The sequence below is a fragment of the Salvelinus alpinus genome, chromosome 9, assembly GCF_045679555.1.
Source record: "Salvelinus alpinus chromosome 9, SLU_Salpinus.1, whole genome shotgun sequence".
Lineage (NCBI taxonomy): Eukaryota > Metazoa > Chordata > Actinopteri > Salmoniformes > Salmonidae > Salvelinus > Salvelinus alpinus.
Genome location: NC_092094.1, coordinates 37,607,430 through 37,619,524, shown reverse-complemented (window position 1 = coordinate 37,619,524; position 12,095 = coordinate 37,607,430). Strand labels below are relative to the sequence as shown.

Genomic DNA, 12,095 nt, shown 5'->3' with positions numbered 1-12,095 from the left:
ATCAAAAATTTCAAATTTGGACTCATCAGACCAAAGGACAGATTTCCACCGGTCTAATGTCCATTGCTCATGTTTCTTGGCCCAAGCAAGTGTCTTCTTCTTATTGGTGTCCTTTTGTAGTGGTTTCTTTATTCTACAATGTAGAAAATAGTACAAATAAAGAAAAACCCTGGAATGAGTAGGTGTGTCCAAACCTTTTTACTGGTACTGTAAATATATATATATCAAATCATGGTGGTCCAGCATACAGAGCCCCAGGGAGGGAGAGACACAGTTGACAAGGAGATCAGGTATCTCTCAGGAGTTGGTGTTCGTGCTGAAGTTACTGGGGTACAATTATCTTCCAATTAACTATAAGCATTTCTAGTATATGCAATTTCACTCACAGCACATAGCTTCTTAAAGAGAGAGTAGGCTTGAAGTTTATTTTTTAATGAAAATATATTAAACATATATTTTCCAGTTATGCAATGTCCTTAACATATATATTTCAAATCTTAAAACACAGATTTGAGACTATAATGACATCACCACAACTACCAGTCTGCTTTGTTTTCAACTTATTATTTTTACTTGATAGGGGTTTCAACTATATCCACAACAACATGTTGCAGTGCTTTATAGTACAATATGTAATCTGATACTTAGAATACAGCCAATCAGGTTTTAGAAAACTGGACAATGGAAACTGGAGTGGCAGCAGATTCCTCTGCTTCATGTGGAGATGTCTCCAGGACTCAAGAACTAGTAAAACCCACCCACTGGCCAAGCTAACTCACATACCTCTGGTACAGCTATTGGAAGTGGGGTTATGATACAGCTGCTGCAGTCATTTGAAGTGTCAAGAATGGTTACTGTTATGCAAACAGACATTACCATCAATATTGTGTGTGTGTGTGTACACATACATTTGGTAAAATGCAGAGATGCAGCTCACAAACAACCACTCCCTAATTTGCTCATCAATTTACAAGGGTGTTGAGTGTATGCCAATGATACAAATGCACTTCTCACACCTTTACCCCCATAGCGGGTTTCCCTGGCCTGCAGGGTGCAGTGGTGCTGTCCAGGAAGTGCTAGGGGGAGGGAAAGCAGAGTTATTCCTGTATGAGGTGAGCAGAGAGCCTGGTCTGGAACACAGGCGACTTCTAGAACAGTGGAGCCACAGAGGAGTCCAAACCAACCCTTTTTAGATCACAGAGAGCATGCAGGACTATGAGAGAGTCTGGGAGAGTGTGGTGGATATAACAAGCACTCTAGGAGCAGCAGACAGACGGATAAAGCTTTGTGCTTTGAAGAACAAGGGAAGTTGTAATGCTGAAAAAAATAAGTAAATTCATATTTCTTTTAACCTCAGATTTTTTACCTCCAAATCAGATTTGTTCTTTTCATTCTGACTTCTATCTCAAAGGAAGAGATAGTTTTATAAGACAGTCTTCTAATTGGGGCATTTTAATTAGCATGTAGAACTACTCAAATGAATCCTGTCCCATGACAGCAGTATATCTGAGAATGTTATTAACTGTCAGGGAAACCTCTCCCTCCCAGCCCCTACCCAGAATGCCTTACACTCACAACACGATCCCCAGCCTCCTTTGACAGCTCCAAGGAAAGCTATTCATTTTCTGTCAACATATCCTACAGCTCACCTGACAAGTACATTACTTTTACAAAATCCACCATATTTGATCATCTGGGATGAAAAACAGCATTAAGTACTACATACATTGTGTTTGAAATGTAAACATCCTTAATCAACGCATTATAACAATAATGATAACAATTATAATAATAGGAGCAATAATTACAGTATAGCAACAATAATAATAATGGACATTGTCTAAACTACATCATGTTTTCCATAAGGTCTCAAAAACATATATATATATATATATATATAGTGGAAGTTCATTTTCTTTCACTTTTTTTCTGGCTAATAGTAACTTAAATATTTACAATGATTAATTTACAACCAATGGCCCAGCCCAGTCAGATAATTGTCCTTTTTTGAAATAAAAAGCACAAGAGGAGGATGAAGGGTCCATGTGTCTGTGACAGTGGCCCACTGGGTGGGTGGATGATGTGTGTCCCAGTGTGGACTCCCCACATCAGTGTCTCAGGACAGGAGGTTCACATGGCCACCAGCTGGCCCAGAGCCATGCGGAACTGCTGTGTGCAGCCGGCCAGCTCCCGCACCCTCTCCGTCATGTCTCGCGCCGCACCGGGGGACGGGTACTGCAGCGCTGCAGTCTTGGTGCTCACCACGATGTCCTTGAGTTTGTCACACAGCGTGTTACTGTGCTGGGCCACATGCGCCCGCACCTCTGGGGACTTGGCCTGTCGCGAGAGCGTGTCCCCGATGAACACCAGCTTGTGTGCGCTGAGGATGACAAACTTGCTGTGAGCCACGAAGATCTTGGGCGGCTGGTTGTTGTTGATGGAGGAGTAGAAGGCGTCGATGGCATTGGTGAGGGTGGTGACGTTGGACTCACACTGCTCCGAGTAGAAGAGCAGCAGCTGCCGGTCGCCCATGCTCAGCTTGCTCCGCTGGGCCGTTGGGTAGTGGGGAGGCGGAGTCCAGCCTGAGATATCGTTGTTGATTGGCCGGCTGACTTCCTGCTCCAGTCGCTCAAACTGTTTCAGCTGCAGTAGATGGGAACACAGAGAGTAAATAAATATCTGCCTGATCTGTAAACATCCCATTTGAACTGACTGAAACCTCAGCCTCTGAGACACCAATGTAACACTACAGTCACATATACACTCCCTTATTACTGACAAAGGCTGCGTTTAGAGGCAGCCCAATTCTGATCTTTTTTTCACCAATTGGTCTTTTGACCAATCAGATCAGCTCTGAAAAAGATCTGATGTGAAAAGATCTGGGCCCGGTTTCCCAAAAGCATCTTAAGGCTAAGTTCATCGTTAGAACCATTGGATCCTATTGTTCTAAGATGAACTTAGACTTAAGATGCTTTTGGGAAACCGGGCTCTTATATGATTGGTCAAAAGACCAATTAGTAAAACAAATATCAGAATTGGGCTGCCTGTCTAAACACAGCCATTTACACACCCACTCGCTCACTGACAGACCCACAGGTCCTCACCTGCTGCTGTTCCAGTGTGGTTTTGTTGTGTCTGGTCCCTTTCTCTAATAATTGCCTCTGATTCTTCTCAAACTCCTCCTTACCCTGGAAACCAAAGGACGGTAAGAAGAGTAAACTTACTTACTCTGCTCCAAGCACATAGACACAAACACGCTCAGACAATGCTGGGATGGAATTTGAATTCTACTGGCTCAAGGAAGGATCACCCATATAAAATGATCCGTCTGACTCAACGTGTGATAATTCTCCTAATCAGCAGAGGGCAGTATGAGCTCATATCAGACCAGACCACACACAGCAGCTCTGCCACTACCCTGAGGGTAGCTGACACATGAATTCAGGGTTTGTATGTTAGTGTGCTACACACACATAAAGCACTGAAACAGTGAATATATAAATGTCTTTTAGATAATAATAATTTGGTGGGTGCTTATAGTTTTCCTATTTCACACATGAACAAGTGTGTATTAATATGTATGAGTGAATTGGAAATGTGTTTTTTTGCATATCCCAACTCTGAGAGCAGGGTCACAGCTCTGCCATTATCAACTGCAACCCTGGAGAATTAGGGTTAAGTGCCTTGCTCAAGGGAACATCGACAGACGTTTCACCTTGTCGGCTTCGAACTAGCAACATTTTGGTTACTGGCTCAACACTCTTACCGCAAGGCTACCTGCCACCCACAATGATATCATATCGTCTTAAAATCATCTGTTCCTATTGCATTTTCACAACCACAATACTGCTGCACGTAAGGGCAACAACAGCAGCAATGGACAGAGAAAGTGATGATGTATGATGGGTATGTAGAGAAACACGCCTGCACATGTGGTAATGATGATTGATGATGACACCTGAAGCAGTGCACCGGGGGAGTATGTGTCGCCCACATGGGCAAGCCTTGTATGGGGCATTGATCTGCTGGCTGTGGTGTGGAAATGGAGATACATCTGGAGTCTATCCTCTCTCTTATCTCACACACCGGCGTATCATTGAACACAGACAGACACCATGGCTCGACATGCTTAACATAATCCATGGGCAAATATAGAGTGCTGCTGATTGTTCCAAACCACCGTACCGTTATGAGGAAGTACTGGTGCTGTTGATTCAGAGTACCAATATACACCAAACTAATTCTCTACTGATAAATGAGGACATAAATGTGTGATGATCTGTGCTGTGGTTTCATAAGAGGAGGTTTTACCTGTAAATGCACATAGTCATAGTCCTCCAACCAGCCCTCCTCGGTGGTCTCGTACGGCCGGTCACTGGTCTCCTCCTCGGCAGTGAGCTTGGGCGGTGACGGCAGGGGGCGGGACTGGATGTTGGCTCTCCCGTCTCCCATCTGATAGGCTGAGATGTTGTTGTTGGTCATCTGACCCATGAGGTCAGCGGCGTGGGGGACGGGGGGCAGAGGAACCTGCTGCTGCTTGTTTGTCCTTTTGAAGAGCAGCGAGGCGTTGCCATGGAGAAAGGAGGCCAGCTGTTTGGTGTCGTCAGGCACACCCCGGGCACACATGACCAGCCGGTCCAGGTCATCCCCACTGCTGCCTGCTGAGGGCGTCATCAGTGCAGGAGGGGCCCAGGCCACAGCATCCAGAACCTGGCTGTACTTGACCAGGCCCTGGAAGGCTTCCTCCATCTTCTGCACCTGCTTGCCCAGCTTGGCCTGTAACGTGCGGTCAGTGGCCTGGGCAGAGTTGGCCACAGCCCCCCTGGCAAACTCCAGCAGGTCCCTGACAGCCACCCTCATCCTTTCCACCGCCTGCCTGATGGCTGGCAGGTTGGCCTCCATCTGGGTGGGGCTGCGCCAGTTCCCACTGATGAAGGACATGAGGAGGGAGACGGAGCCCTCCACCCCCTGCTGCAGGCGGGAGAGGCGCTCCATGGCCTGATCTAGATCCAGGATCAACAGCTTCCCCGGGCCGGCCTGGCTGGGCACCACCGACTCCCTGACTGGCACCATGTCCAGAGAGGAGGTGGACAGGTTGCTGCGGGTGCTGCCCGTGCTGGAAGCAGACAGGCGTTTGAAGCTGACCGTCAGCTCCTCTGTGGTGCCCGCATCTCGCACCACCTGAGGGGGGATGTCATAGATGGAGTCCTCGCCTGCAGGCCGCTCGCGGGGGAAATCGTACACATCCTGGGGGTCATGGGGTCCACCCTTCCTCAGACTGGCGGGGATGTCGTAGATCTCCTGACCCAGGTGGGCGTCTGGGTGGTGCTTTCCGGTGAGGGGAGGGGGAGGGATATCGTACACGTCTTCAGGGATGGGGGGCTCAGGCCCTCCGGGGATCAGATAGCCCTGGCTCTGGCTCTCCAGACTCTTCAGCTTGGCAAAGTGGGGGGGCACGTCATAGGTCTCCTCCCTGATAGGAGCGTCTGGAACATCCTTACTGACGGAGGGGGGGAAGTCGTACACCTGGGAGGGAGACAGAGGCAACGTCAAACACACACACTGTACTTACCCTCACTGCCATAGGACATCATAATGATGTCAAACACACATTCTGATAAGGAGAAGGGGTGGTTACTTTAAGACACCACCTATCAAGTACAGATGGTAAAGCCCACTGTGACTGATGAGTATCCCCCTGTGTCCCTCTACAACAACAACAGACAGAGAGGATGTGTTAGTGGTGCAGTAGCTGCAGCCTCACCGTTTGCTGAGAGAGAAGTTGGCTCTTGTCCACACTGGGGGGCGTGTCATAGATGTCTTGACCACTGGTGGGGCCTTTCACCGCCATTGGGGGCGTGTCATACACCTGGAGGGGGGGGGGGGGGGGGACACAATGCACAGAGAGATAAAACACACACACCCCACAATAAAAAACAATTTACATACACACATCAGATATACACACACACACACACACACACACACACACACACACACACACACACACACACACACACACACACACACACACACACACACACACACACACACACACACACACACACACACACACACACACACACACACGTTCATACTTGCACACATACAGACATACACATAAATATACAATCAGCAATAAGAGCTCAGTTACAGCTGCAGCAGACTCAATTTATGAGCATATTAAAAAGGGAGGAACAAATTAAATCAAGCTTCTGAGGGCGTGTTGGATGAATCCAGTTTAATGTGGAGGAGGTGGGGAGGGCGGGAGGGACCCAGACACTCTGCCCACTTTGTCCTCTAATCTCGTCTCTCCCTGGGGCCCCTCTTTTCTCCACTGCCTTCCCTACAAGGGGGAGGGAGGCATTATTGAGGCTGCAGGCTGAGAGGGGGGCAGTGAGGGCGCTGACACACACAACATGGGGACCATCTCTCCCACTCCTACACAGAGGACACACATCCTGTCTGGGACTGCCCTGACACGCACACAGGGAGCTGGACGGACTGGAGCATGACCAAAGTTGGAAACAACTGAAGAAAATCTCTTATACAGCAGAGACCTTAACCTCAGTGCTAACTCTGTTCTGACTAAACCTCTGTGACACTGGTCAGTTGTGCCTTGCCTGACGACTCACCCTGAATATATTTCCGCTGCTCTAGCGATCGCTACATTCAGTCTGAAACTGACATCCTAAAGTTGTTGTTTGACTTCAAAATGAGGGGCACCGTACAAAACAAATTCATCAGCGATTGGATGGTCTCCAACAAATATAACCAATCAGAGTATCAAAGTTGATAACGTGTCATGTAAGCCGGTTCTGGCCCAACCCATCAGTTTCTGGGACCAATCAGAACAGTCAGAATGTGTTTACATTCTAGAAATCATATGGGAGGGAGGCAAATCCAGACTCATCGCGGAGAAAAAACATCAGTTGGCCCAGAGCGATGTGGATATGTAGGCAGGCAAAGTTGTGCATGCAATCGCCACGGTAGGACATGTATGAAAACTATAAGGATATGTGTGTGATGCCCACAAAATGCAACATTCAAAATAATGTGGAGATATTACTGCAACAATGCTGCAGAATGTGTGTTGAGAGGATGCCTATTGCAAAAGTACTCTTTTCTAAGGCACTGTTAAATTCAATACAATCCCACAATGCACTTCAGCCTGGAGCAGCGGCAAGGGAATTAACTTTGCCGTCAGTCTTGTATGAGTAAACTTCTGGAACACACTGCCCTGCAGCAGCCACAGTCCTGTCTCTCTCTCTCTCCAGCCCAGGAAACGTCTGTTGTTTTGCACACTACTTTTACAGCTTTGATTAGTAGAGTATTTCACAACTACACTGAACAAAAATATAAACATGCACAATTTCAAAGATTTTACTGAGTTACAGTTCATGAGGAAATCAGTTAATTAAATTCATTCATTAGGCCCTAATCTCTGGATTTCACATGACTGGGAATACAGATATGCATCTGTTGGTCACAGATACCTTTAAAAAAGTAAGGGCGTGGACCAGAAAACCAGTCAGTGGCTGCGGTCCAAACACTTAAAAGACACACCCTAAAAACCTTTAGGACTACCTTTAGGACAGCCTTGCAAGAGTGACCAAAAGGGTGTTTAGCATCCCCAGTGGCTCTGTAAGTGTGGAGAATATATTCTCCACTGCTGGCCGGCTCTCCAGGCACCATCACATGAGCCTGAAGCTACAGACTGGCCAAACTCATGTTTCTAAAAATGAATTCAAAGGCACTAATAAGTCATTTTAATTTAATTTGTATTTAATTCTAATTATGTATCGGCCTATATGTGCTATTTATAGACTATAAAGATTTAAAATGTTTTTAAAAGAGCTTTATGTACCTACAAACCTATTGTGTCACACTCGCAAATGCTTCAATGTATTTCTTTGTAGGCTACAGCCTTGAAATAATTGAAATACTATAGACGATCCCGCAGGTGAATAAACCAGATGTGGAGGTCCTGGGCTGGCCTGGTTACACGTGGTCTGCGGTTGTGAGGCCGGTTGGACGTACTGACAAATTCTCTAAAACTGTCACATTCTGACCTTAGTTCTTTTGTTATTTCTTTGTTTTAGTATGGTCAGGGCGTGAGTTGGGTGGGTTATCTATGTTGGTTTTTCTATGTTGGTTTTTCGTTTGGCCTGGTATGATTCTCAATCAGAGGCAGGTGTCGTTAGTTGTCTCTGATTGAGAATCATACTTAGGTAGCCTTTTTCCACCTGGGTTTCGTGGGTGGTTATTTTCCGTGTCAGTGTTTGTTCCACACGGAACTGTTTTCGGTTGGTATTTCATGTGTCGTTTGTTGTTTTGTTTCTGTGTTCGTTCGTTATAATAAAGAGCATGAACACGTACCACGCTGCGCATTGGTCCTCCGATCCTTCTTACTACTCCTCCTCATATGAGGAGGAGGACAGCCGTTACAGAACCACCCACCACAACCGGACCAAGCAGCGTGGTAACGGGCAGCAGCAGCAGCGATCGCAGGACTCCTGGACCTGGGAGGAGATTCTGGACGGCAAGGGACCCTGGGCACAGGCTGGAGAGTATCGCCGCCCCAAGGCTGAGCTGGAGGCAGCGAAAGCCGAGAGGCGGTGGTATGAGGAAGCAGCAAGAAAGCCCGGATGGTAGCCAGAGAGGCAGCCCCAAAAATGTCTTGGGTGGGGGGGCGCACGGGGAGTGTGGCTAAGTCAGGTAGGAGACCTGAGCCAACTCCCCGTGCTTACCGTGGAGAGAGAGGGTCCGGGCAGGCACCGTGTTATGCGGAGATGCGCATGGTGTCTCCGGTACGTGTGCATAGCCCGGTGTGGTACATAGCAGCGCCTCGTATCGGCCGGGCTAGAGTGGGCATCAAGCCAGGTGCCATGAAGCCGGCTCTACGCATCTGGTCTCCAGTGCGTCTCCTCGGCCCGGGGTACATGGCACCAGCCCTACGCATGGTGTCTCCAGTACGTGTGCATAGCCCGGTGCGGTACATAGCAGCGCCTCGTATCGGCCGGGCTAGAGTGGGCATCAAGCCAGGTGCCATGAAGCCGGCTCTACGCATCTGGTCTCCAGTGCGTCTCCTCGGCCCGGGGTACATGGCACCAGCCCTACGCATGGTGTCTCCAGTACGTGTGCATAGCCCAGTGCGGCCTATTCCACCTCACCGCACTGGCATGGCTACGGTGAGCATTCAGCCAGGTAGGGTTGGGCAGGTGCTCGAGACCTGTAGTGTGCCTCCACGGTCCGGTCTATCCGGTGCCTTCTCCACGCACCATCCCTCCTGTGGCAGCCCCACGCACCAGCTCTCCTGTGGCAGCCCCACGCACCAGCTCTCCTGTGGCAGCCCCACGCACCAGCTCTCCTGTGGCAGCCCCACGCACCAGCTCTCCTGTGGCAGCCCCACGCACCAGCTCTCCTGTGGCAGCCCCACGCACCAGCTCTCCTGTGGCAGCCCCACGCACCAGCTCTCCTGTGGCAGCCCCACGCACCAGCTCTCCTGTGGCAGCCCCACGCACCAGCTCTCCTGTGGCGGCACCACGTACCAGGCCTCCTGTGGCGGCACCACGTACCAGGCCTCCAGTTCCAGCACCCCGCACTCGCCCTGAGGTGCGTGTCCCCAACCCGGTACCACCAGTTCCGGCACCACGCCCAGGCCTACAGTGCGCCTCCAGTGTCCAGTATGCCCTGTTCCTGCTCCCCGCACTCGCCTTGAGGTGCGTGTCCCCAGCCCGGTACCACCAGTTCCGGCACCACGCCCAGGCCTACAGTGCGCCTCCAGTGTCCAGTATGCCCTGTTCCTGCTCCCCGCACTCGCCCAGAGGTGCGTGTCCCCAGCCCGGTACCACCAGTTCCGGCACCACGCACCAGGCCTACAGTGCGCCTCGGCAGGCCTGAGCCGCCCTTCAGTCCGGAGCCGCCCTTCAGTCCAGAGGCGTCTGAGCCGCCCTTCAGTCCGGAGCTGCCCTTCAGTCCGGAGCTGCCCTTCAGTCCGGAGCTGCCCCTCAGTCCGGAGCTGCCCCTCAGTCCTGAGCTGCCCCTCAGTCCTGAGCTGCCCCTCAGTCCTGAGCTGCCCCTCAGTCCTGAGCTGCCCCTCAGTCCTGAGCTGCCCCTCAGTCCTGAGGTGCCCCTCAGTCCTGAGGTGCCCCTCAGTCCTGAGGTGCCCCTCAGTCCTGAGGTGCCCCTCAGTCCTGAGCTGCCCCTCAGTCCTGAGCTGCCCCTCAGTCCTGAGCTGCCCCTCAGTCCTGAGCTGCCCCTCAGTCCTGAGCTGCCCCTCAGTCCTGAGCTTCCCCTCAGTCCTGAGCTACCCCTCAGTTCGGAGCTGCCCCTCAGTCCTGAGGCGCCCCTCAGTCCAGAGGCGCCCCTCAGTCCAGAGGCGCCCCTCAGTCCAGAGGCGCCCCTCAGTCCAGTGGGGTCATTTATTAGGGTTCCCAGGCCAAGGTCGGCGGCGAGGGTCGCAATTGAAGCGGACTAAGACTATGGTGGAGTGGGGTCCACGTCCCGCGCCAGAGCCGCCACTGCGGACAGATGCCCACCCAGACCCTCCCCTATAGGTTCAGGTTTTGCGGCCGGAGTCCGCACCTTGGGGGGGGGGGGGTACTGTCACGTTCTGACCTTAGTTCTTTTGTTATTTCTTTGTTTTAGTATGGTCAGGGCGTGAGTTGGGTGGGTTATCTATGTTGGTTTTTTCGTTTGGACTGGTATGATTCTCAATCAGAAGCAGGTGTCGTTAGTTGTCTCTGATTGAGAATCATACTTAGGTAGCCTTTTTCCACCTGGGTTTCGTGGGTGGTTATTTTCCGTGTCTGTGTTTGTTCCACACGGAACTGTTTCGGTTGGTATTTCACGTGTCGTTTGTTTTTGTGTTCGTTCGTTATAATAAAGAGCATGAACACGTACCACGCTGCGCATTGGTCCTCCGATCCTTCTTACTACTCCTCCTCAGATAAGGAGGAGGACAGCCGTTACAAAAACAACATTTGTGGCAGCTTATGGTAGAGAAATCAACATTCAATTATCTGGAAACAGCTCTGGTGGACATTCCTGCAGTCAGCATGTAACGATGTGCGCTGAGAGTCAGGAAGCAAGTTCAGGGAGTGTTTTAATAAATAAACACAAGATAATACAAAATAAGAAACACGAACAACGCACAGACATGACACTGGAACAGAAACAATGACATCTGGAGAAGGAACCAAAGGGTGTGACATATATAGGGCAGGTAATAAAGGAAGTGATGGAGTCCAGGTGAGTCTGAAGACGCGCAGGTGCACATAACGATGGTGACAGGTGTGCGCCATAATGAGCAGCCTGGAGGCCGGAGAGGGAGCACACGTGACACAGCATGCCAATTGCACGCTACCTCAAAACTTGAGACATCTGTGGCATTGTGTTGTGTGACAAAACTGCACATTTTAGATTGGCCTTTTATTGTTCCCAGCACAAGGTTCACCTGTGCAATGAAGATGCAGTTTAATCAGCTTCTTGATATGCCACACCTGTCAGGTGGATGGATTCGCTTGGCAAAGGAGTAATGCTCACTAAAAGGGATGAAAATACATTTCTGCACAAAAGTTTAGACAAATAAAATGTTTCTGTGTATGAAATATTTCTGGGATATTGTATTTCAGCTCATGAAACATGGGACCAACACTTTACATGTTGCGTTTATATTTTTGTTCAGTGTATATAGGTGATGATGGAAGTTACCAAGTCTATGAGCTTGGTAATGAGTTTTAGAGGGCAGTTTAAGGCTACAGCTTTTAGGTTATTGGCTGTATTAAACAGATCTTTGTTGATAATAAACATCAGATTGATGCACCATGTGTGACACACACGTACATTCACAACCACACAACCCAATCTACTTCCAGGGTCTGACAAGGGACACTCTCTAAAGTTTATGATGCTGAGGCAGGATTATCTGCTAGCTGGCTGTCAATGAGCGTTGCACCTGAGGAGGAACAGAGTAAGTGGTATCTAAGATTCAACTTCATCCTCGTTTCTCTATGACCTGACGGCAAACAGCAGCAGACTGAAAAGCCAACTCCTCCATCCAATCCTGAACCCCTAATAACACACAGAAAATT

General features: G+C 49.6%; 1 protein-coding gene across 2 annotated transcripts in view; it reads right to left on the bottom strand.

Annotated features, from left to right (window-relative positions):
• Window positions 1-416: 416 nt before the first annotated feature.
• Window positions 417-12,095, bottom strand: part of LOC139584760 (breast cancer anti-estrogen resistance protein 1-like) — a 142,434-nt gene continuing 130,755 nt past the window's right edge. For both annotated transcript variants that reach the window (XM_071416951.1, XM_071416950.1), the window contains exons 4-7: window positions 5,765-5,869; window positions 4,312-5,526; window positions 3,105-3,188; window positions 417-2,643 (exon numbers count right to left, since the gene is read on the bottom strand). In XM_071416951.1, the coding sequence (XP_071273052.1) occupies window positions 2,131-2,643; window positions 3,105-3,188; window positions 4,312-5,526; window positions 5,765-5,869 (1,917 nt within the window). In that variant the 3' untranslated portion in view covers window positions 417-2,130. The remainder of the gene's footprint in view (window positions 2,644-3,104; window positions 3,189-4,311; window positions 5,527-5,764; window positions 5,870-12,095) is intronic.